This window comes from Mus pahari, chromosome 18 (genome assembly GCF_900095145.1).
Source record: "Mus pahari chromosome 18, PAHARI_EIJ_v1.1, whole genome shotgun sequence".
NCBI classification, from domain to species: Eukaryota; Metazoa; Chordata; class Mammalia; order Rodentia; family Muridae; genus Mus; species Mus pahari.
The window spans coordinates 19,309,128-19,335,917 of record NC_034607.1 but is presented as its reverse complement, the minus strand read 5'-3'; the positions used below and the strand labels follow the sequence as shown (position 1 = coordinate 19,335,917).

The 26,790-nt window shown below is 41.3% G+C and overlaps 1 protein-coding gene across 5 annotated transcripts in view; it reads left to right on the top strand.

The window, feature by feature from the left end:
• The window catches only part of Satb1 (SATB homeobox 1), a 96,894-nt gene that overhangs the window by 62,866 nt on the left and 7,238 nt on the right, over window positions 1–26,790 (top strand). For all 5 annotated transcript variants that reach the window (XM_029531262.1, XM_029531261.1, XM_029531263.1 and 2 more), the window contains exon 9: window positions 3,088–3,243. In XM_029531262.1, coding sequence (XP_029387122.1) covers window positions 3,088–3,243 — 156 coding nt within the window. The remainder of the gene's footprint in view (window positions 1–3,087; window positions 3,244–26,790) is intronic.

Below are 26,790 nucleotides of genomic sequence, written 5' to 3'. Positions count from 1 at the left end.
CCGTTGTGGCAGCCTTTCCAGCTTGAAAGTAGAGGAGTCGTAGCACCTACCAGCGCAAGAAGCTAATGCTCACTCACACAAGCCAGCCAATAAGTAGCAGCTTCTATCCTCAAAATTAGTTGAAGAGAGCGTAGAACATTAGCTTTGCGTACGTAGAAGCCACATGCTTGTAGGCAGCCTCTTCTGTGTCAGGTAAGGCACGTTCACTACCCAGAACAAAGGGGCGTCAGTCTCTTGAGTCTGAATGCGTGATCTGAGGCATTTAGCAAGCGGCGAAGAAGCAAAGTAGAATCTTCATATAAAACATGTGTTCTCTTGCACAATTTTAGTGCCACGAAAGGTAGACCCCAGCCACATGGGGAGTGGGGGGGTGCCCTAATAGGAGCTTCCCCCCCCCCCCGTTCCTAACTACTTCCCTGGCGCCACCGTAATGATGGAGTAGTATGCCCTACCTTGATAAAAGCTATTCCAGTTGCAACTGCATTTATTTCACCACCTCCTATGCTATTTGTGGAGAGTGAAGAGTAGTTTGTTTTGCCTGGGATGAACTACTTTATGAATTTTAATGGATGATATAATATTAAAAGCTAAACCAGGATTAAAGAAGATTTTTTTTTTTTTTTGTACTAAGCAAAAATAGTACTTAGTAGAGTGAAGGAGAAAAGATTTTTGTTTCCATTTTTTACCTGGGGAAAAATTCAGCTTTCGTATTTTTGAAAAGCTGCCCAAGTCAGTCTCCCTTAAGCAACCGCTTGTGTTTAGGGAAAAAACGTGGTTCTAGAATTCTAATGGCTTATCTGTGATAAGATGCATATCTGGGCCAGCAAGAGGAGCTTTGCTACATACTTTTAAAATGAGTAGTGCAGCCAGGTACTAACTAGATGTTTTTAAAGACTTTCTCCACATGCTTTTCCTTTAATGCCTCTTTTTTCCTTTTATCTCCACCTCCCCTCCACCACCCCTGCTGGCCCCCAACAGACCAGGAAGCCACTAGCTGCTTGGTTTTTGTGATTTAGGGATTCTTGCTTCTTGGTTCAAGTTGTAACCGCTTTATAGAAAAGTTAAAGAAATTTTCTAGAAACAGAATCCCAGCAACTTAAGCTCCCCAATTTAATTTTTACAAAAGAATGAGAATTGTTAAGACCAGGCAAAATCCCAACTTTTCTTAAAGCCAGAGCCATTGCTACACAGATTGTACCAAGAAACTGTTTCTTCCAGTGTGCTGGACTTTGGGGCCCCCATTTCCATAACATTCAATTTTCAAAGCAATTGAAATGGCTTTTCTCTTTCATTAAAGCAGTGAGAAAAATAGGTATTAGAAGGGACCCCATGGGGTGATCAAATTTACCCCTCTGCCTCAGAGCAAGACCACCCCAGAGCAAAGTTTCAAATCTCACCAAAGCAACTTTGTAGGCAATTTATGGTAATATGTTAACTCTTCTGGCTGCTAAAGTGCTGTTTAGCAGATTATGGCTTCAAAGCCCTGTGGGTTTCTAGTGGCCTCCAGTCTTTACCCCTTTGCTGGAGATACCCAGAGCTGGAAAAGGAGCCCCCGAGATCTCTTGCCACTCCCACTGAGACCAGGTGACAGTTTTACTTACCCCACTATCCTTGCAGCCAGCCATCTTACAGCCTGGTGTTTTCCTTCAGCTGCTGGAGTTGGGGTGGAAGGTATTTTGCTGGGTACCTGTCTCCTGGAGATAAGTCAGGGAAAAAACGACTTTACTTACAGGTTAGAAGTTAGGATTCATCAGAAGGTACATTTCACAGGGGACTTAAATTTACTTTCAAGAACTTAATCTCCTTCTGGGATAACCTCTGCTTACTTTCATGGAAAGTGTGTTGGGGACATGAAACACTACAGTGTGACATTTATTTTCTGTGCATTTATCCTAGCACGAGCTTCATTTTTCTGTTGCTCAAAGGTGTATTTGCAAGATGGTATGTTTCTAGAGAAACCTCGCTGTCTAAAAGAGCGCGAAGAATGAGCTCCTCTTTCCTTTTGCTATGAGAGGCATGCTCCTGCCTCTGGACTAAGATTTCAACTGCAGTTTTGTCAGTTAACCTAGGAAAACTTTAGCTTATAGATTATATGAAGAGTGTCAAGACTGCTCCATATAATTGCACGATAAAAATGAAAATTGGAATTAACAATAATAATAGTATCAAATTTGAAGGTTGTGATTTGGTTTTCAATCCCCCTAATCTTTGTTGGTAAGGGACACTTTTCTTTAGCCACCCCTGCTGATCTCTGTCATCAAAGGCTTGGCACAAATTTTTGAGTGATTATACGTTTTGAATGTATTTGTGGGATTCACTGATGGGTTATTTTGTGTAACTTACAGAAATGTTCAATCACATTTTAAGAAATGTTCTATTGTCTGGTCCTCTTAAGTCAGAAGGAAGGCATCGTATGCCAGAATGGCAGGAAACAGTGAGCTAATCGACAGAGCAGCTTGGACATCATGTGTGTACCACCACCAGCCTTTATGATAATTGAGCAAGGCTTTCTACCTGTTTCATGGATGGATAGAAGATTTAAATATGCAGTTCCATAAATGGCTTTATTATGGAAGATTTTAAAATGAAACATAAGAGGGAAAGGCATTTTAAAAAAAAAAAAAAGTCTGAAATTAAAAAGGCCATAGTATATAACAGCTATCAGTGAGGTAACTGTCTATTAGGCACCGGGCACCCGGCGAAGATTCAGTGCCGTGCATTATGATTTTAATTGTGAATTTCCTTTGTTAGGACTGAAATGGGAGATAATTGTGAGACAGTTAGTTTAGTGTTTTCAAGTCCTTGAAGCTCCTCTCTTTTTTTCCAGAAAACTTACTTTATGGCGTTATTTTTCCTGGTTGTCAGCTGGCAGCTGCTGTCACGTTACAGATGCAATCACCTGTGACAGTGTGACTTCCTTAACTTAAGCTATCTGATCTCAGGGCAATAACTAATGTTGAATGACCGCACTGTTGATCACCTTGATCGTAAAAGGAGTAACACTGCCCAGCTTGGATGCTGAGCCTGAGAAGCTCCGAATCAATTTGGCTAATGAAAAATGACAGCCACGCTCAAAATGTTTTGTAGGTGAAAACAGCTACCCTTGCCACTGAGAGAAATGGGAAGCCAGAGAACAATACTATGAACATTAATGCCTCCATTTATGACGAGATTCAGCAGGAAATGAAGCGTGCTAAAGTGTCCCAAGCACTGTTTGCAAAGGTTGCCGCCACAAAAAGCCAGGTAAGAGCCTCTGACAGGCGTTAGAATGTTCATCCGTGACGCCTGTGGCCCGGTCGGTGAAAGCCATGTCTGTGTTGAGGGCGAGTTGGCAACATGGAGAGGTTGAAGCCTCCAATACTATAGAGAGAACTCTCTTGAGCAGTAATGTTGAGATGTAGGTTGTAGACATTGGGTTTCCTGGTCCCTCAGCTCCTAGACTAAGGATATCTTGGGCATTCTCTGGGTCAGTTAATAGTGTCTTTCAGAAGTGGACTGTCACGTATACGGTTTACTAGGCTGGTATATGATAGAACATGGAACATAATAGAAGCCACCTACTGTTGCTTTGCCAGTCATCAGATGGCCTTCAGTTTTCATCCTAAAATCACCATACAGCTTCTTTTTTGCAACTAGTCTACCTGCAGCTTTTCGACAGTTCCTGAAACAAATCACGTACCTCGTTGCATATTGGTGATTTTAGTTTTTCTGTAGTTGTACACAAGGCGAGTTGAATTACACTCAGACAACCTGACCAGTTCTGATGACGACATAGAGTTAGTTAAACTGTCAAAGACCTCTTCAGTACAGTTCAGAAACAGCAGCTAGTTCATCCAGCTTATTACCAGTATAACTCTCATATGTTGGTAGTTCTTCACTAGAATTATCTGGTAGAACAAGCTCATGACTATCTATTAGCCCTTCCTCAGAGCCATGAATACTTCTTAAAGACACAAAGTTCAAATTCCCTTTCCTTCCACAGAAGGACTTGGTAACACTGAGGTGGGACTTAGAGGCGTACAGGGGCTTGGGTGAGATTTAAATAACTTGAAATGTTATGCAATTCTGTCTTCATAATCACTAAATGCTCTTTTGTAGAAAACCCTAACCGTCAGTGTGTGATAAAATATACAATTCTCGGAGTACTTACTGCATGGCAAATTTATAACACAATACTTTTTGGCTTGTCCAAAGATTTTCCTCTGTCTGAATTAATAACAGTACTTAATGGGAGCTTTCCTTTAGAAACATGTTGCTCCTGTTTAAGTTGTAGGCCGGATGAATACTTAAGGGATATCTTGGAAATGTTATATAAAAATGATTGAACTCAAGCTGTGGACTGTAAAAAATTATAGCTTTATAGGCCGCATGCCTGCCTACCCTTCAATCACTGTCAAAGTGATAATTTCTACAATAATATGTTTCTTTTATTGTGAGATTCTAAACATCAAGTACTGTTTAAACATTAAACTGAATTGTTTATGTTAGTGCTGTACTCAGCGTGTCATACATCGGGCCACCGTAATCTCTCATGGAATGTAAAATTCTGTCATGAATCATGGCTTGCATATCGGAAATTACTGTAATTTTGATTGGAAATTACAGGGCTCTTGAAATGTTTCTAATTATGATAGAATGTTAGAACCGCTTCAAACCTGTGTGCTTCTTCGGATATCTTCATTTACATGCCAAGACTAGGAGTTTAGGAGAAATGTCCTGTTCTCACTCTAACCGCCCCCCCAACCCCGAACATCCTTGTTTTGACTACTTAGTCTAATTATGATAAGGATCTCTTATTTAAATATATATTATTTTGCCTTTCCTTCTGGTCCTACATCCCCCACCCCACCCTACCCCACCCCAGCCTGTTCAATTGCATAATAGACTGCCTTTCTGCAAGGGCTAGGCACTTTCTCCAAATCTTCAAAATGGAGGAGCTAGATATATGTGGTTATTATAATCAGGTCAGCCAGGAAACAAAACAAACAAAAATTCATATGCAAGCTTTTCAGTACGTACCATTTAGTTGCTTGTCTGTCACCAGTCCTTGCGCCCCTTCCTGTTAACTTTCTGACCAGTTCGTAGCCACCGTGACCTGACCCTTGAGTGATAGCCGAGACTTCTCACCTTTGGGTTGAGTAACTGATTTAGGAGCCACGCAGGAAGCAACAGTTGGCTAATTCAGGTCTGCTTGCTGTTCTGTGGAGTTTTTAAACATTGTCACTTTTACCTTTGCCCTCTGCTGAGCCTCAGGTCTACATTTCCACAATGTCGATGGGCGGCTTCTAAGTCTCTCCCGTCTCTCCGTGTCCTAAGAACACCCCAAACTTCTACTCCCCCCTCTTAGTGATGGAAGAAACTCCAAGGAGCTCATTAGAAGCTGTAGGCCAAGTGGACATGTGTGTCTTATTCTCTTGAATATTGCTAATGTATTCTCCTTCTTGTAGCGTTTCTGTAGATTCTGTCTTGCTTATTTAGTTAGATGTTATACCGCCCTTGGTGTGAAAATACGTGCAGATATTGAGAGAGGTTACCTGAGAGTGAGTCCAGAGCCTGTATCAGAACAGGAAATCTGACCAACAATGGTAGCCAATGAATTTCTTTGTTCTCTGTCCTCATGTCTCCTATAGGAAACAGAAAAGCAAATGAAAAGTCTTCAAACTGACTTTCACATGGTAAAAATGTGTAACTTCTAAGACAATTATTTATACTTCACATAAGTGAGCCGGGCCTCATCAGAGGGGAATAGCATTCCTCCAGGTGGGGTGTGTATAAAATATAACATATACATAGGATCCTTTAAGTTACGGAGCACTATACATAAATGGACTGCATTTCCTAATGTGCTCAGTAAGTGATTCAGTCCTCTCCATGCAGAGCAGCGATTTACTTATCATGTATTTATGTATCAGAATACCTTTCCATTTTAAAAGGTAAAGGATGTACCACAAGTGACTGATGCATGGAGGAGTATTTTCTGTACAAGGAGCCTGCCCCATGTTGAGTCTGCCTTTTAGCCTGTTCTACACCATCTCTTCCTTTTGATGAATAATAGAAATGAGATTGTTTTAACTCTAAAGGAAATGTCCAAATGAAATATGCAAGGGGAAACCGACGGTAGGCTACTTTTGTGCTTGGTTACAAAAGCAGACAAATGCAAACTTGCAAAAGATGATAGGCTTTGAACATAAAGCGAGTAGCTACCAGTGAATACATTTTCTATTTCAAATAAGTGGCATTTTTTTTTCCAGGTGAGTCAGATTGGAATTTTATCAAACATTTAGTCTGATAACATTCAAGTTATTATGGGAGCAGGATTTGCTAATTTCACTGTTTTAAAAAAAAAAAAATGAGTTGATTTGGGTAATAACCATTCCTGTGTCAAGGCTCTGTTACCGTTCATCGGCTTCAGTGTTTCCATCTGGGAGATGGAAGTGGGGTTTTTCCTTAATAGTGGCAGATGTTGGAATCTAATTTTATTCCACAGTAAACCCCTGGAGAGCTTTGAGACTTCAGGTGTGTGTCCAGCAAGGGGACATTAACTGCACCGCAGGCCTTGCCTTGTACATGCAATTTTTACATTGATTTTTGTGTGTGTGTGTGTGTGTGTGTGTGTGTGTTTGTGGAGTGGAGTCTGTAGACCCAGCTGCATGGGCAGAGTCGAGGGCGTTCACTGTGTCTCCATTCATGTTAGCAAATGACTGCCCTCACTTGCTTCTCAGAGCAGGGTATTTCTTCTAGGTGCAGTAGAGGGCTGCTGCAGTTGCATCCCACTGGGCAGGCTTTCGGTGTAATCCTTCTTGGGTTCTGCAAGGAGATGACTCTGCCTACCATGGTTTGGACCAGGATTAATAAGTAGAGTTTATTTTTATTTTTTAAACACAGTTTTTTTTTTTTTTAAAAAAAAAAAGATCTTTTTATTTTTTATTTTATTTTATTTTTTACTTTAAAGTAGCATGACTTGTAGAATAGACCAGACAATTTAAAGCCATTTTTGTTTCTTCTCTCAATTTCAGACACTTCTGTCTGTGAGGTGCAATAATGGGAATGAGAGAGGGAGTCAGGGAGAGGAAGAACAGATCTCCAGTCTTCCTTTGGTCCTAGGTTTAAAAAATTGTAGCATCGCTCATATTTGTAAGTTGGGTCGGTTGAGATGTCTTAAATACAATTAAACTGTCACAAATTGGGGGGAGGGCAGGGCAGCTAGCAATAGAGCTGAAAACGTAGCATATAAAGAGAATTTATAGTGGCAACACCTAGAGATAAACCAGGGAGCCCGTGACACCACATGTTAGTGAAGGCGTCGTTGGTTTTATTCAAGCAGAGTTGCACTTGGTAGAAGCTGGGTGCTAATTCATTCTTTTTGAATGTGCACGTCACAGACGCTGCTGTGGCACGATTTCACCTGTGCAGACTCTTATTTAAGGCACTCAGGAGGCCCCGCAGACGTGTGAGTCACAGTTTCTCTTCTTTCTGGTGCTACAACTCTCAGCAGCAGTCTGTGAGAAGATCCCTGGGCCGTGTCCTTAGAGCCCGTCTCCTAGATGTGCACACGTTCCTTGGTGGGGGGGCTGTTCCTTTGCAACCTGGATCTGCGTAGTTCTCCTTTCCAGCTGGGCAGAGCCAGACCTTGGTCATAGGTAGCTCCGGTCTCTCGGTGTCTGCTTGCCTGAAGGAGGAAGGGCAGGAGGAACTCTAATGAGAACAAAGAGGAGGAAAGAGCTGGAAGCATACACAACTCCTGCAGCTCCCCATCTCACTCCTGCTAGGTCAAGTTTAGCTCATGCTTGACAAAGCCCCTATGCTAGATTCTTGAATAAGAAGGTAGGGGGCAGGGCAGGGGAGTAGTGTTCACTGACTTCCTCTTTAGGGTGTCCATAACCATTTGCTGAAAATAGCATAAATGTTAGAACTAGGGAGAATATTGATCTGCCTATTTCTAGTTGAATACTAAGCCGATCTATTGGAGTCGATGGCTTTAAGTACCAGCCACTCTTTATAACACGGCCATCATCGCTGCATGCCAGAGTATGTTTTTCAGGACTAGCTAAATTTGTGGATCTAAGTAGGATTAGATTTCTGTGCTCTGAAACAAGTACATGTTTTGGTAAGGTTTGGTCCAGCATTATTAAATAAAGTGTGTGCTTGCCCATTTTTGGCTAAAAAGTTATGTAAAGGGATATCTTGCCCCTTAAATACTGTTCCTAAGTCCAACAGAGACCTTTGGCTATCTTGTTACTATTTTTAAATGATTTTAAAAAAACCTCACTTTTCTACCTCTATAAAGCTAGCTGAAAGCCACGTATTCTTTTTGCTACCACCTCAATAGGTTTAACTGTTACAAATACAGTTGGAATTCACTGAGCTCAGTTTTTCCATTTTTAGGAACTTTACGTAGGATTTAGAGAAAAGGAGTTCTGTGACTTATTGGAGCAGCTATGTAAAGGTCTTCAAGAGAGGAAATGGGGGAGGCCACGGTATGTGTGGCCATGCTGCAGTAGCAAGCGCGAGTAGCTGTAGCATCTCCTTTACCCACAGGCGGACTGGGAGCCTACCTCAGAGAGGCCCCTGATTCCGAAGCTCTCTGGCATTCATGCTTCAGTCAGGTTAGCTCTTCCTGGACAACATCAGCAAAAGAAGGGAAATGGGCAGACTGAAGGGTGTTAGCTCATAATGGGACTTCGTCAGAGAGCTTGATGTCTTCCCATTAAACCCCACACCGAATGCAATACAGGTGTGATCTTTCAGCAGACTGCCTGGTTGTAAAGGTGAGCTTCTTGGGAGTTTTCGTAGTCATCTTTTATATTTTAGATAATGAAGGTAGATTTTATTTAGACTTTAGCTTCCCTCCCCCCCCACACACACACACCTGGGAACTGAAAATAAAGGCCCCATGAAATGAATGAGCAGCAAAAGTAAGTTTATGGAGAGCGATGATAGAAAAATAACTCTGAAAGGGACTACAGCTTTTCACACCAAGCAGAGGTGTGGGAGGTCAGAGGACCTGGGTAGAGTCTATGAATCTCACCCACTCCCCTGATGTTTGCATCTTAGAAAGTAACCTTAGTACTTTAATTTTTTATTTTTCTTTTTATTTATTTATTTATTTTTGCAATTTGTCCTAAGTATTTTTTTTTTTTTTTGTATGCAATTCTTTTGCTTGGTAAAATGACACAAAGTTCTGTTACCAGCTAAAAGAAGTAAAAGTTCCTGTTTTAAAGACTTAAAGAAATAAAGCTGTTCTGTAATTGGGTGCTAAATAAATAACTTATACAATATGAATTCCAAAGCATTTGCGGAGTTGATTTCTAATTGTCAAATTGATGAAGTTGTTTTTCTCCCTAAATCTTAATCTACTTCTGTTGTAGGTTAATAGAAAAAAAAAATCTATTCTCTTTTGATTTTTTTTTTTTTTTGATTCAACAATTCCAGTTGCTTTTGTGTCGTTTTCAAGCAGTTCCCCTTCCAAGCGGCATACTTCAGGAATTGGGTTTAAACACACTGTTTCATAAACTGCCAGCCTCCTCGGCCGCCCCAGTGCCTCTGATTCTGTAAATCAGATCATAGGCAGCATGCTGTCATATAATAAGGTGTCTGATCCTTATTACCAGTTTGTTGATGCACAGACTCCTTCAAATTGACCATCGCAACACATGGTTTCCCTGGAACTAGCTGTGATAATTAGCGTGGTTCTAATGAGACAGAATGTCACTGATCTTGTGCTGAACTGTCGAGTATCGACACTACGGATGGGAACTGTCAGAGCCTGCCATCTGTGACAGCGCTTGGCATATTCCAGTGGCAAGGTAGAGTGTGCTCGGTAGAGTATTTTCAAACAAATGGCCCTTTTCTTGACGAGGCTCTGCGATCTGTTCGACTGGAGGAGAATGGGCGAACCCAACTTTGTCCTACGTGAAGCCCTATTTTGACGTCCATGGAGGTCTATCGAATATGTTCAGTGTTGCCTATGGGAGGAAGCTTCTGTTTAGCTGGTGACTTTTACGTGTCCATTCCTTCCCTGTTGCATGTGCTTGCTGGTGTGCTGCGTGCAGTAGCCTCTCCCAGTTGCCCCATATTGTCAGCTCACAGTAAAACAGTCACTTCAGATACTTTCCCCTGATTTTAATATTGCCTTGTTTAGAAGAGATTTGTTGGGGAGCTGAGGATGGCTTTTAGTGATGAAGTGGTCTGAGTTAGCAGAGAGGGAAAGGGGAAATAGAGGGAGAATTCAGAATGTGGGTAAGAACACACAAGAAGAATTAGAATGGACAGGATGTTGGGTCTGCAGACTCCAGAGAGAAGGAGGGAGGTTTTGCTGGAGTAAAAGTCCAGCACTGCTTATCATTCCAAAATATGCTTTGTTGCTTTTTATTCCTCCTCTCTGGCAGACCACACAGGGCTTGTTCTGAAGAACATTTTCACTAATCTGATCAGGCAGCCAAATACGCCGGGAAAACTGCTTTAATGATCCCACTAATTACCTCAAGTCAATATGAACTGTATTATTAGACTGAGGGAAAATATTCCATTAGGTCTCCCCCTCGGGAGTTTCTCCGCTTTGTGATGTCACCGAAGCCTTCACCCTCTCGCTTGTAATTAATTTTATTTACACACGCAGGCACGCACAAGGTCACACCTGCAGAACCATCGCTGGCCAGGGAGCGTGTGGCACTCGGGCTTAATCAGATCTGTCATAATTACCATTCTGCATGTTTCTGACACACGCTGTGAAATATTTCAATTTAACTGCCGCTACCAGCACAACCAGATGTAGTGCGAGTGTGGCTGCATTGGAAATATTATTCCGCAGGATAAACTCTCTCCTCCTCCTCTTCCCTCCCCCCCCCCTCCAGCTAATGTGGCACAGAAGCTGATGTATCCTGTAAATCTTGAATGCAGCGCTAGATTGATAACAGGCGATTAGACAGTTTAACCACAAACAGCTTGTTCATTTTTCACAAATGAAAACCACATGTGGTGGAACTAAAATTTCAACCCCTTTTTTTGTAAGGGTTGGGGTATGTGTATGTGTGGAAGATGTCCTTAAATAACAATAAAATGAGCAATCAAAAGAAGTTAAGTGTTTAGAAAAATGGAGACATTGCCTAGTTTCCCCCCAGATTTATCAAAACCTCATAATATTCCCTTTTTACAAAAACTTAAATAGGAAAAAGATTGTGTTCTCTGGTGGACTTTCAGGATGTTGTTTAAAAAAAAAATTCTTTTCTTTTGCTCCATTAGTGTGTAATAGCCCTTGACCTTATGCCTTTTTTTAAAAGTTAACACTTCTTTAATGAAAATTTTGAATGAGTTTGATTGAACATACAGTTTTCCAAAGATAGTGTTCATTATTGCTTTTTTTGTTGTTGTAGTTAATAAGTCGTCACTCAAGTTTTTGTCATCAGATATCAGACAATCCCCAAACAAAATGGTCTCAGCCAGATACTTGTTAGCTTACAGTCATTTTCAGAGAGAGTTGGAGAACAGTGGTTTCTGCATTAGAACACCAGAGAGCCCTGGAAGGTGGCAAAAGGCCAGAATTTCCACCCATAAGTATATAAAAGCTTCATAGAAGGCCAGAGTGGGTGCGAAAGGAACATCCAGAGAGAAGTAGACACAGACCCAGGGAGGCATAGAAACAACCATTGCTCCGTTGAAAATACACATATGGCTTAATGCCAGCATATGCCAAATAACATACTCTATTTCTATCTTTCTGATGTACTACAGTTTTGAACTTCCTGACTGCTTTCTCAGGCTCTGTGGGGGTGCTGTTGCCTGGCTGGTTTCCCTTTCCTGTAGAACAGTGTCTTTCCTGAGCTCTCTCTGTCCTCCCTCTTGCTTGGAAGTTCCTTAGATCACTGGAGTTAACTTCCTTTCTAACCTGACTATTGTATGTTTTCTGGTTGCTCTGAAATCGTAACATTTTCTGCCTGTCCACATGTTCTTTGAGCCTGGGTGTCACTCTAAAAGGAAAACAAATCATTCATAAAGTATTTGCCTATTAGTTGGGCCCTTTTTCTTCCAGCTGTGAAGATGTTTATTCAAGAGTTAGTTGAGGCCCTCCCCCCCCCCCTTTCTATATATACCCTTCATCTGTCTTTGTACATTTGCTTTCCATGGTTTTGTTTTTGCGGTCTACTGTGCCTTTGTCGTCAGTTCTCAAAAGTGTTGTTCATTATTATGGAAGATTGGATTCACTCTCCATCTTTCCTGCGGCCCATCCATTATAGCAACCTCCTCCTGAGTCTAGATATTACCCAGAATCCTTTCTGACACAGAAGTGGAGGCCCCATCCAATCAGTGAAGGAGACCATCCTTGCTGCAGTCCAGCTGCAATTGGAGATGCCAAGACAGGCTTGGTATCATGTCAGAGTTGGGGAGAACTAGATTCAGAACTTCACTGATGCCTTCCTTAATAGCCTGGAATGTTTCACACAACTGGTTCAAGCTATTTTGATGCACATTTCACAGTCACTGGCAGGAGTCACCATTAAATGGATTCTTAAAGTGGAGAAAAGATTGTATTTCACTGAGATCCCCTTCCCTGGTTTCTCCTGCTGGCAGACTTTGCTTTGAGTTGGACTTTCTTCGTGCCTAGGACACTTGGTGATACAAGAAGGAAGAGGGTCAGCTGACCAGTGTCAGTTAGGAATTGGTAGCATGCAGAGTTTGGCAACGTTCAGCATTCTGACTGGAAGGGAAGACCTTTTCTCATCCCATTTTCTTAGGCTACCAGATCCCACGGTTGAAAGAAAATACATTATTTGTCTTTAGGATCTTGCTGGGTTCTGTTTGGTGTGTGGAGAGTTTCCATGTGCGTGTTAACAGGTCACAGATGAAGATCAGTGGCCATAACAACCTGTGCTTCATGCTACTCTCACTTGGTGCCTCATCCCTAGCCATTCTGCCACTCTCTGCTCTAGGCTCTAGGACCCGCATGCATGCCACCGGGAAAATGGCTTTCCCTCAGTGCTCTTCCTACCTTCTCTTGGACTTAACTCTCCTGCTTTCATTTGTTTTCATCTTTTCCTTGCTGAAGTCGTTAATGTAACTCACACTTGCATTCTGAGCTGCAGAAATCGGAGGGCCCAGGACCTCATGGGAAAAGGGTGTGTGGCTATTGGGACACTCCCTGGGGATTGATGAAACACCTACACATGAACTTCATCTTTCAAGGAAGAACCTTGAGACTTGAAGAACTATAGTCCAGTTTCCCTAGAAATTATTGTGCCGTGTATTTCCCCGAGAGTTGTTCCACGTCTAAGGCTCTGCACTCTTCTTCAGGAAGTTAAATAGGTTGAGTTCCATTATGTCTGATCCAGCGTAGAATCCAGTTGTGTGTACTAGACAGGTCTACAGTTTGAATAAGGATGCTGTTTTGATGGGCACTACTACCCATGGGTAGTTAAGCTTGAGAATAAATCACACAAGAGGTAAGACCTTGAGTACCGGAAAGGTTTTGTTTGGGGGGGAATGTGCTATTTTGGGGTCTGAGGTCAAGGAGAATAATTTATGAGTGGCATTTGATGTTGGCTTCCTGCGTCTGAACTCCATGTTGTGCGAATTGAGGTGAGCCCAGGATAGATGGTGTCTTCATCGGAGACTTGTTAGGGATGAGTGAAAGCTCTGCCTTTCATTATGCAGCAACTCGGCAGGGTCCAGGCAGAGTAGAGCAGAAGAGTTGAATTCAGTTGAAACCTGGGCTTGGCTTCCTAAGTGTGGGGACAGTGACTGCCAGAACGTAGTGGCTTGAACAATGTTAATAGCTTCCTTGAGAACGTCAGTTTAGGTTTGTAACCAACATCTGAAAATCCACCTTAACAGCTTCTATTCTTTTGAACATTTTCTGGGAAGACAGGCATATTTAAAATAAATAAATAAATAAATAAAAAGAAATCCGGGCAGTGTGAGAAATCACAGGTTTGGAAGAGGTCGGGAAAGGAGAACGCACAGAAGACTTGCCTATCTGCAGGCGTATGACTTAGAACACAGAGCATTCCTAACTACAGAGAAGCCTCCCGTCCCGAGTGGCTCCTTTGCATCTCTGACATTTCACTCCCAGCACCAAGGTGAGCACTCCTTGTCTTGGGCGCTACTTGGCTACTGCCCTGGATGTTTGGTGCTCCAAATGAAATGCAGATTAGGTGAAAATAAATTACTTTCCATAAGGTCAAGGAACGAAAGGCTGTATATGTAAAATATAGATTCACAAACACATGCTCTTAGGAAATCCAGCTTAGTCCGTGCCAAGCTGTTACTGCCTAAATTGCCTTCTTTCTTCCTGGCTGGCAGTTAATTTTTGTTTCTGGATTGGGGAGGGGGGGAGGGTAATAGCCTAATGCAGAATAATTTTATTTTAGTAATTTTGATTAAAGAAACTAAATAACTTGGACCCTGGATAACCATAAAGACTAAAGCCTTATCCATCAAGCTGAATTTTTAAAGGTTGTGTTTTTGTTGCTGGGTAGGTTTTACATTGATTATTGTTGTGATGTAAAGTTAAGAGAGAGTTGTGCACTCAGTTATTTCCCACCCTCTACTCCAATTTTCACGTTTATTCTTCAAATTCTTCCCCCTTTCTCCTGGTCTAGTCTTCTGCCCTGCACTCCCGTCTGAAAGGTAAATGTTGGGTGTCCATTTGCTTCTTTAGAACTGACTGAGCAGGTCGAGTGCCCCATTTGATAGGCGGCCTCCTGTCAGTGACATAGCTCCTGCCTTCCCTCCCCACCCTGCAGCCACACACCCCCAAGTACCTCTGCCTTGGTTCAATCCCCTATGCTGCCTCTCTTGTGTCTGCCCTGCTCTCTTACCTCCTTCCATTTGGGAAACTCTAGGTTGGAAAGCCCAGCAGCAGGTCCACAGTTCTCAAGGGATGCTCTCCCAGCCTCACCTTTTAGATAGTCAGATTAAGGGATGAAACTAGCCAGATTAGAATGCTGGTGCTTCATTTGCAACTTGTGAACTCATTCTTTGTGTGTGGAAGCAAACAGGAAACCGGTGTGCTATGTATACATTAATGTAACTGTCCATTGACATTGCTTAAGACATAGCAGTATCTTAGGAGCGAGCCTCAGTAGAACTGAATTATATAAATCTGATAAAAATTCTGTTTCCCATTCGGTTGACCTAAGGATCTGATGTTGTGGAAACCATTTTATCAATGTCACCCTCCCCAACACACACACATACACACGCATACATATTCAAAGGTACACCTCTGAAAGGTCTCTGGTGGGAAGCTTAAGAAACTGTGGGCTATAACCATCCTGCTAGGAATAACTGTTTAACTCTGCCCTACCTCTAAGAAACATGTTCCTTTGGGGTTGGGGAAGGAAATTATTTCACAAATGCATAGAGAAAAGGGTTTTTGGTTTGCTGGGTCCTATCTAGATCAATTATAAAAATAAATAATATGAAGCATGTGAGTGTGTATTTGAGCTAGGTATGTAGATGTACATTTAAGGTTGGGGGCACATCCTGTTCAGGGGCTCTTATCCTGTGTTCCACTCTTTCCAAGGAGACAATGATACAGGGTGAAAAGAAATGATTTATTTTGTGTGACTTCTGAATGGAAGGTGGTGTTTCATTCAGTCATTCATACCAGCGACAAATCCCAGCAACATTTGTAATACAAATTTGCCACCAGCAAAAAAAAACGTCTTTATAGCATATCATGTCATGACAGAACTCTTGAAATAATGTTTTTCTTGGTCATCACTAGGAATCTGCTGCTTTAGAGTTTGGTGTGTTAATTTAAACACATATGCCTACACATGTGCATGTACACACACACACACACACATACACACACCTTTTAATATATCAGAAATTTTTAATAGATTGGTTTAGTCTGGTCCATTCCCACCCCCATGTCTGAGTTATCTGTAAACCGATTATGTTTATCAGTGTAATTGGTTTTCTTTGTAATTTTATGTATTTATTTCAGACATATAAAAACCTTCCTCTGAAGAGGCATCCATGGGCTTCACCCAGACCGCCAGAAGGGTCTATGGCACCAAAGAGATGAGATCAGTGATAAATTGTGTAGAGGGAACAATTACATGTTTAACATATTAGCCTAGGAATTTTTGAATTTACCTAGGAAACGTTTTCTTCCAATTTGTTTATTGTTTTCTGGGGTGCTTATTTTTCAGAGGCTCGTCACTCCAAAGCATAGTGAGAGGGGGTCTGTAATAATTGTAGTAACATCTAAAACAAACCCTAAAACTGTACCAACAAACTTGTCTCTGGCATAGATACCCACAGTGAGTATTGTACTTCATGAGAGAATGCCTTTGCTGGAGATTTTATATATATATATATATATATATATATATATATATATATATATATTATAGTTAAGCCATACTTTTAATCACAATGTAAACCCAAGGCCTGGATGGCTCTTACCTCGTTGGATGAGATGTGTTAGGAAAAACGAGTCCCTATAGTATGTGTGCTCACATGTGCCCTTCCTCTGCAGAGTGGCAGTCTGAGAGATGGCCACAGCAATGACCTGCAGACAGGTAGAGTGACCCGGGAGTACCGGGAGTAGACTCATCAAGCCTTCTATTTCTAAACAATATGGAACAGTGAGAGGATGCTCATAAGACAGAGCTTCTGCCAGCCTCTCCCTCGGGCATTTCTGCTTTGGCTGTCCCCTACTGGGCTGTGCCTAGGTGAAAAATAACAGAGGTAGCCCACACCTAGGCTTGACCTTTCTGGTGTGGCCATTGTCACCCTGACCCACATGGTATACAGACATAGTCATGCTTTCTGTCATGGCTACTTGAGAATCACAAGATTGGATTCTCTCAAATTAGACAAACTTCTGCTAAACAGGTTTGCATAGTGGAGGAGATTATGTGGTTTGAGCTATGAGATGGCCTTATGAGCAAAGTCATAAGTAGGTTGGGGGCTCATAATGACCCTGACAGTTGTCCCTCTTGGGGACTGACTCCCACGACTCATAAATTCCAGATTGCCTTCTTTTGGCTTAAAACTTCTTTGTTCTTTCTCCTAGAACATCATAGGGAGGAAAGATTTAAATTTTTAATTCCCTAATTCTAACTATGCATAATGGAAAGTATAGCTCATTTCTGGAGCTGTCTACAGTACTGAAAAGGTTTATATAAATCAGTCGAAAATGTAGTGTAGAAATATTTGTTCAAAATAATCTAGTGGTACATTATCTGTGTAAGGCAACAAGCTATCCTGTCAGGTGACTCACCTAAAAGATTGCTTATTTTATGAACTTTCATTTTTTTTAATTGTTTAATTATGAATTTTCATTTTTTATAACTTTTCCCTCTCACGCATGGTATATGTCCATTAGCTTCATGCTTTTTGTAAGATTTTTCAGAATTTCCAATAGGAAAGAAGCACTGTGAAATTTTAATCATAATTAGTAAGCAACACAGTCAAAACATCTACTTTGCCGGGCGTGGTGGCACACGCCTTTAACCCCAGCATTCGGAAGGCAGAGGCAGGCGGATTTCTGAGTTCGAGGCCAGCCTGGTCTACAAAGTGAGTTCCAGGACAGCCAGGGCTACACAGAGAAACCCTGTCTCGAAAAAACAAAAAACAAAAAACAACAACAACAAAAACCCATCTACTTTGTAAGTACATATGTGTTTGAGTTGAGGTTTGGGGCAAGTCAGGTTTCCTAGGTTTCCTTCTTAAAGAGCATTACGTACAGCTGCCTTGGGACCCTTTGTTGATCCTCTGCCTCCGTGAGCCTAGGAAGCCAAACTCAATTCAAATTTTATTTAAGTAAAGCATCTTCCCTCTAAATCTACACTGCCGGACTTTGCAGCCATATTCGAGACCCCAGGAATAACAGAGGCGTGCATTGTCTTTTACCGCTGCCCAGGTTGGTCCATTTTTATAACAGGTTGGTCCATTTTTATAACTTCACAACTTCCTGGCACTTCCCCGTGTTGTGGTGAGTCCTCTGGCAAGTTTTCACACTCACCCAAGTGTGAGCCTTGGGATAGTTCCAGGTCCCTTGAGAGGAGTGCAGAGAAGAGTTTGCTGCTCACAGGGCTGTGTGTGTTCACATCCATGTGGGCTAAATGTAGCTCGGTAGGGCTGGGGGTGGGGCTGGACTAAAGAAGCAAAGGTAGGGATTAACTCAGTCAGGGCTGAAGACCCAGAGAGCAAGGCTGGACGATCAGAGCAGTAGAGTAGGCATTGGAGAAATACAAGAGGCCTTCCTGAGGGCGAGAACTGACAGGAACTCAACGTTGGTTATGGAGGAGACAGACAAGAAAAATTAGATTTTTAATTAAAGCCATTTGCTCTGCATATTTTTATTACATCGTCACTACAGAAAAATCAGAAAATATAAGCAGAAGGAAGAACATAAAAATATCCATAATCTCAATCACCTAGAGATATTCTGATTTAATATCCTGATTTAGGCTCTTTATCTACACAGGCATGTACTTGTATGCATATGTGTGTATAGATGTATATGTGTGTGTTGTGTCCATTTGCATATTGTAGCAGCCATCAATTTTCTATCAGTGAATTTAGGTTACTTGCAGCTTTTTGCTGACACAAATGATGTGAATGTAAACACTTGTGTAGCTTTCATTGTCTTTGCTTTGGAATAAACATTGAAAAGTGATGTTGCTGGCGCAGAATGGGCATTTATTTGTCTTTTAAGGATCATTGCTGGACATTTTTACCATCTGCATTTTCACCTTTCAAAAAGAGCCTCTGTTTTATACCTCAGCATCCCAGCCTTTGGGTGGAGTTGGTAGTAGAGCTGTAATCTGAGCTATGCTGTCTTGGATGTAACTGGGTGTGGAGGGGATAGGGTACCCCAGCTATGCTCTTTGGCCACCTTAATGTGTTCCAGTCCCTATGGAATGATGCACGTTTCATAGTGTCAGCAACAATATATGACAGTAATAGTTGGAATGTTACTGCGCACTGAGTCCTTTCCTCCATGTTCTGTTTTTAGTCTCGGTATATTGAATTGGGTGATAAAACTAGACTTCCTTTTGCTGAGGAAGTTAAGAAATACGCCCAAGGTTTCTCACCAGCTTCCTAGTAGACCTCAGAAACATAGCAGCATGTAGAAGGTGAGAGGTTACAGAGCTAAGTCATTTTCTTAAGCCAGTGTGGCAAGGGCCCTGGGAAGTTTCATGTATTCTGAAGCAATTACATTGCTTATTTTCTCCCCAGAACTTGGCTGATTCATTTTGGGCTCCCCACAACCCCATTATTCTGCTTAACTCCCCCCCCCTTTTTTTGTTTTTTGTTTTTTGTTGTTTGTTTGTTTGTTTTTCGAGTCAGGGTTTCGAGACAGGGTTTCCTCTGTATAGCCCTGGCTGTCCTGGAACTCACTTTGTAGACCAGGCTGGCCTCAAACTCAGATATCCGCCTGCCTCTGCCTCCCCAGTGCAGGGATTAAAGGCATGCGCCACCACGCCCAGCTGCTTAACCCCTTCAATATGGCCCATTCATTAAAGCCCGACCAGCACCGCCTTCATCAGGAAAGTCGGTCTTCTTTCTCGACTCCCTCACCTGATTGCTTTTTCCCCTGTCCTTTGTCCTGCTTGGTATCTGCCCCTTGTTCACCTTTGTCACAGCTGCTTTCAACGGATAGTTTTGCATTTCGTGTCTTTCTAGGTGGACTGTGTGTTGTGTAGATGCTTTTACTTAACTTTGCAATATTCTGTCATCTCCGATCAGGCATCGGGCTGAATGTACTCTGTTTCCATTGTGCCAGCCCCTGGGAGATTAATACCATTACTATCTGTACTTTGTAGAGGAGGAGTCTTCACAGGGGCTGAGAGAGGAGATCTGCTCAGATTAGTTTTGATGCTTTCCTCTCCACTGTGTGCTCCTCATTGGTCCTACTGAGGTGCTTGACGGGGGCTTGAGGGAGAAGTAGCATTTGGAGGGGGAAGAAAGCCTTTCTTCTAGAGTAAAATAAAGAGAAAACAGAGCGTGAGACTTTGTGGGTGGGCCGTAGATACTAATTAGTCCAATCAAGTGTGAGGGGTGTGACCAGGCATAGGACTGAATGCAAGTCTCTGGGGACGTGAGCTTTGCTATGGGGTTGAGGTCTCTGGAGGTCACCCTGAACCATAGGATGGCACGGACAGGCAAAAGGTAGATGAGGGGTATGGAGGTTTTCATCCTGCAGCCTCATTCACAGAAGCCTCTCAGCGGTGGTCAAGAAGAGTCAAGAAAGCTAAATCAGCCTGGTCCGTTTATCTGTCTAGAAGTTTCCAGAGCCCATCGACATGCCCAGTCTACAACCATAGGCCCCATGTGACCAAGGATAGCTGTCTGGAGCCCAGAATAGGAATCATCAACTCATTTAAAACTCCAGGGTTTTTTATTGCTTTGGGCGTGGGTAACTCAGTTGGGGTTTTCAGGTGTGAACATTATAAATGACATCACGGTATCTAACAGGAGGGCAAACCTGCAAGGCCGACACAGACTGAATTAAGAACCACATTAATTTGCTTTTTTTGTAGGACTCCATTAGTTCTAGGTGGCGGTGGTGCTGATTCCTTATTGATAAAAGCTGTTATCACCACTAGTCTGATTCTCCCCTAAGTAAGGAAAAGTCTTCCACTGGAAGTAATTGAAAGAATTTGGTGCCTCTAAGAGTAAGTTCAAGGAGGAGATGTCCCAATTTGAAGAAGTCAGTGGTAGGCAGTTCTTAGTGCTGGTAGGAGAGGCTAAAATTAATGAGAATTGATGGCATGAACCTTAGGGGTGCTCTGCATTTTTTGAGACATCCTTTATAAAAAATAAGAATGAAAAATTTAAGAGTTGAAGGTCAGGTGTCAAAATAGTAAAGAGAGGCTAAATCTTTCTGCTAAAACGTACGTGCTATCAAAAATGTCGGTCTGTGTGTGTGTGTGTGTTTCTGGGGGCAGGTAAGATGGTTTTTTAGAGTCCACATTCACATGTCAGATATATAAGCAAGATTTTGTCTTCTCTTAATTTGGAGTATATGTAAAAATTCAAAAGTTTATGGTGGGCATTTTCCGAAAAGTAAAGTCCAAGCTTTGTTCAGAAATCTCGTATTTCTGTCCAAAAAGGTTGACTTCTAGGGCAGAGGTCCCAAGCCTTCCTGATGCTGTGACCCTTTAATACACTTCCTCATGTTGTGGTGACCCCCCAACCATGAAATTATGTTGTTAGTATTTCATAACTATACTTTTGCCACCGTTATGAATCCTAGTGTAAATATCTGTGTTTCCAGTGGTCTTAAGCAACCCCTGTGAAAGGGATGTTCGACCCTCAAAGGGCTCACAGCCCCCAAATTGAGAACTGCTGCTTGAGATATTTTAGTGGATTGTTTAGAATTTCATGTTTTTGTCTTAATTCTTCCTCTTTCACCTTCTCGAGTTCTCTCATCAGGAAATACCTTTAATTTAGGAGAGTTCCTTGCCAAGTGGCCATTTGTCTTTCCTCTTGCCAAGTTGTTTTTTGATACTCTTACTATGACGTGAACAATGCATATGTAGTCAAAAAAACAAAACAAAACAAAACAAAAAAACAAAAACCCACCATGCTCACACCTTGTGTGCCAGTGACTTAGAGAGGTTGGGGAAGAGGCTGGAATAGAAACAGACAGATCAAAGCAAACATTACTTTTTAAAATCATTATTATTATTATCTGATTATGCAGTAAGCAAAATTGAAAAGTAAAGATGGCTTGCAGTGACTGAGCACGCTTCCAGCCTCAGAAACCTCCAGAAGGTTCTTCCTAGGCATATGTAAATGCTATGTTTTATGCTAATGATAGATCTCCTGAAGCTGTGCTAGAGCTGCTTAACCTCCTAATAACAAAGGGGCAAGTGAGAAACTTCTAGACAGTCAGTTTATGGCCTATTATTACCCCAATTTAGAAACCCACAGATTTTTTGGCTAAGATATTATGTCCCTTAAATAAACTAGAGAGTTTATCTCTCTGGAAGGAGATCAGGAGTCCCAAAAACAATAATGTCAAGCGTTTAAAAGAGCAGTCGTTTAAAATATTTTCATTATTACTTTTCCTTCTTTTTAACAAATGTATCAGCCGCCACACCTTTGAAAATGACTATCAGACGGAGCACATGAATACTTAAGCTGTATTTCTTAATGAAACCCAGCTCAGGAGAAGATGAACAGAACTTGCCCCTTTGAGTGTGGAAATGCTACTGGTACATCTCTGTTCAAATTTTCTTTCTTTAATAAACCAATGTTAACTTTGCAGGGAAGTTACTCCAGTGTCTGCTTAGACTCCCTGTGCTACACTTGATGCTGTTAAGTGGAAAAGAAAGATGCGTGTGCCTCTCACTACAGCTATGGAAGAGAACATGGGTCTTGGTTAATGTTAATGGCTGGAATCTCTCTTTAGTCCATAGAATAATCGGCTTGATCAGAAATTTCCCTTCTAAAGAACTTCATGGCATTTAAGGTTAATATGTTAGGTAAAGAACACTACCCTAAGACAAGTGTTTTTATTACAGGACACGATGGGACCCTCTTTATTAAATTATATGATGATTTGAATTGGGAAAGAAGAAAAAGTGTGTCGCCTCATGCCCTCAACTTTAATGCCTTTAATCAAATAATGACCTTCTGCAAACTAGCTAATTTTAAGCGTTTAGAAAGATCAATACCACTTTGCCACCAAAAAATGGCCCAGATGATGAAATCTGATGTATTTAAAGTATCATTTCACCCTTTTAACCTAGTAAATAATTTAAAATGCTTTCAGGACTGCTCTGCCATGGATTTTGCTTCTCGGTGTTCCACGTTGGGAGTGCTTGGGGTGGAAGATGGCAAATTGGCTTGAGACGCACTCATCCAGGCCTCACTCGTACTTAGCTCTGGAGTATCTTTGAAGTGAGAGCCCTTCCCCCTCCAAATACTATGTTTAAATACTACATTTGGGGTACAGTGTATATAAATCCTAAAAGATGTTAAAGTGGGCCTTTCTATAATGTTCGAGAGGTGGTTTAAAACACAGCAGTCACGTGACACCTTTTGTTACATCTTAAGCCTTTATGCTAAAGGTGACAGATTTGGTAGTTCTGACAATTAGAACCCATTTCCCCATCTTATAGGAGAACACTGATGTAAAATTACCCTTGAGTGCCGGCAGCTTTGTAAATAAAAAAAATTGCCCTCTATTAGCATGTTTGTGGGCAGATTAAAAACTGTCTTCATTTGCATAAGTAACACTTACAGATTCTTTTAAAAGTAGGAAATTATTTCCTGAATGATAAATTGCTAGCTTTATAGTTAGTTGTTGTTGAAAATGTACTCATTCAAAATGCCTAGTGTAGTTTAGTCTACAATAGTGAATTTTTTTGTTAGAAGTACTGTTTAATGGATTATGTACTCTGTTCTTGTTCCCACCACTTGCAAAACTGTAATTCATGCTTTGCACTAAAATGTTTGTATCAAATACTTTCCTATTTAGATTGATTTCTTTTAATATCATATATTACACGATATGCCCCAGAGATTGGAAGAAAATACTCTTGCAAATAACACATAAAAGATGAAGGTGATGGGGATGGATACAGACTTTAAAATGTTTTGCCTTTTAGAACTCAAATTACCATTCTGTTTTTTTAAATGTATTTATCCTTCTCAGGTGCGGCAGGAAAGCGTGCCATTTTTCTTTCTCTTTAGAGCTCTCAGTTTTAAAATGTATATGTACATAATGGTATTATATACATATGCATATTGCATTAAGTGTGCCTCCGATACACGCAGTACAAAAGTCTAATTTCCCCTTGAAAACTAGTTGTGTTAAGAACTCCCAGCTTTGTCCCAGACCAGACCTTACAAGCGTCTCATTGTATGAGAGGATCTGCAAGTATTAACAAATTAATTTCTTCGGTGGCATTAGTTTCCTGCCTCAGAATCACTGGGTACCCCTTCTGTGTTGCAGTGTTAGCAGTGAATTGACTTGAACTCATCACTCTAGGAAAGAACGGTATGGAAATCAGAGATTGAGTTTGGTGGGAAATTAGCAGCTGAGAGATGAAGGTGCCAGGGTTTTGATTTAAATGTGGCACAACAAGATTCTGTCAGCAAAGCACATCATTAGAATATTGAGTTTGGAACTGCTAATTTTTCCTTTAAAATGAGCATACAGTCGAGTGTTTCATGGACCATAATAAATGCCATTGTGTTGTCGCCGCGCTTGTTTGGATTGTTGTCACACGGGTTTGGCAGTCACTCTGCTTTTTCTCTTTCCCATTTCTCCCCCAGTCTTACATCCTTAATAGATCCCAAACCAGTCAAAGGGATGCTGCTTCCTCCTTCGTCTTCCCATTAGCATCCTCTCTGCACTGCTTTCTTGCTTACCCATAGCAAGGCGTTTGCAGATGGCTGTCGGTTACTATAAAGTACGTAACAGTATCTCCTTTGTGGCAGATGGATTTAAGACTTTTAGTTCTCAATAAATGTAGGTTTACAATACATAACTTTACAGGATTTGTGTTGTATATAACAGGTTGAACATATTATCTCAGAATTCATCTGCATGGCATTTTCAGCTTACACAGGGTCCATGCCAGGTTTTGTTGTTGTTGTTGTTGTTGTTGGGTTTTTGCTTTTTTTTTTCTTTTTTCTTTTTCTTTTTAAGTAATAGGGAAGTGCTGTGATTGATAGCAACAGCTCAAGGCGTGATTTTGAATAGAAACAAAGGGTTTGGAACAGAAGGTGTCAAATTAAACTTTGTCAGTTTGAAAAGTAGTGACATCCTGAAAGTTGTACTAATTTATTTACATGTGGCTACTGTTTGTATTTTGCCCTCATTAGATGCAGTGTGATGCTGCTTGGCAATTTACCACATTTGAAGTTTAGGTTGTTCCTTGTGCCATTTTAGTTCTCTGAGAATGGGTCGGTCTCATCGCGTGAAGGCTTGTTAGGCTACCGTCTTTTCTACCAAAGAGTTGTGATCTAATTTAATTTTTGAAAACAGTTCCAGATCTGCCTGTGTTTCTGGTTGTACACGGCTCAGCAAATCCCAGAGATCTTTCCTAAAAGGATAATGTTCACATTTTACAACAAAGCACCGAGACCCAGTCTTCTCCCTCTTTCCCCCTAAGCAGTGTGGTACTTCTGGGGAAGTCTTGGTTACGTTTGTCAGATGTTAGCGACGTTTAAGCCTCGGGGTCACCTTTCCACATGCATTCATCCTAACATCTGGGGAACTGGCCCAAGAACACGTATTGGGGAATTAGAAAGCATTTATATCCTCTTTAGTTGCTTTCTTCAAATCATAGGTTACTGTCATGACTTATGGAGTGAAGAGGGATAGAATTTGTAGCAAGGTATTTAGTATAAGAACAGATTAGTCGTGTTTTTGCCAGTCGTAGTTGGGGGGTACATCAGTCTATTTCTATTGTGACAAATGAAAAAAAAAAAAGGTGTCAAAAATGTGTGTTCCCTTTAGTTAAGAGTTCACACAAGCACAACCCGTTTTCTTTTCCCTTCTTTCTTTCCTTTTTTGAACACCCTTGTAGAGTTTTAACAGTTCCCAGATGCACTGTCAAATATTTTTGTATGAAGCATCTGATTTCAGTCTCTTCAGCTCATCCTGTCTCTAAAAGGCTAGCGGAAACACGCTTCAACGCAGATTCATTGCGTTATTTTTAGATAAGGAATTAGAAGTATTATTTAAGGGCAGAGGTTAATAGCAAAGTACTGGAAGTGTTATGTTAGTCATGGGCAATTAATAAAAATAAGGATCTGTCTGGGAAGTGCAGAAGACACAGAAGTGACAATATAGGCAAAATGTTTGTTGAATGAGTCAGGGTTCTCTTTCTGAAATATTTGTTAAACCCGCACGAGTGTGATTATTTAGGAATTAGCTGTCATTATTAGCTGTTTTAAAAGAACTAATGATTTTCTTTTCCAAAGAACATCTGTGATCCACATGTTTTTTTCCCTTCCATCCAAGCGCCAAGTGATCTCTGCCTTTACTTAAAGAAGTTTCTGAAGGATGTGAGACCATCCATGTTTTCAGCACTCTCCAAGAAGGTTTTCTGACATGAATCATTCTTAATTTAACTCTTGGCAATTTTTAGCTACAGGCATTTATTTCTTAAAAAAAAAAAAAAAAAGTGGTAAAGCTCAGTGTTTAGCTCAGTACTCTACCAGCCAAGTTCGAAAGCCTTTCCTTCCATGTTCTTCTCAAGCCTCCTGTGGAGAGGCGAATAAGGCCAGTGTTCAGGCATCCAGTTTGTGTCCAGGTCACATCGAAAGGATGCAGACAAAGGTGGTTAAGAAAGTGATCTTAATCAGTTACGTTCAAGCCTCCAGGCGAATGAATATACATCTAAAAACCCATCCAACAACAACATTTAGAGACGTGGCTTAAGGAGATAGTATGGATCTAGGAAAACAGATGATATTTTTTTATGACTTGTTCCAGATATCAAGTGTTTATCCAGAAGAACTAAATAGTATCTCCAGGAGACCATGTGTGCAGGTGGGTCTCGAACACTTTAACCTCTCAAGTTAAGCTTTGTAGTTGATAGTCTGTTCACACAAGTAGAGGCAAACTCCCATCACCTCACAGTAGTCTGGATATGGGCTGGGGTCAGGTGAGACGCAGACTCTAGAACTCTCATCACCACAGTGAGGTTTTTTCCCCCCTTTTGGTAGCCGTTCTGTCGGGCTAACTCCTCAGTATCTTGTCCCTTCTCATCTGAAAGTGTGTGTTCGGTGGCATCAAATAAGAGCATTATCATATGAACATCTGTGTGTGTGTGTGTGTGTGTGTGTGTGTGTGTGTGTGTGTGT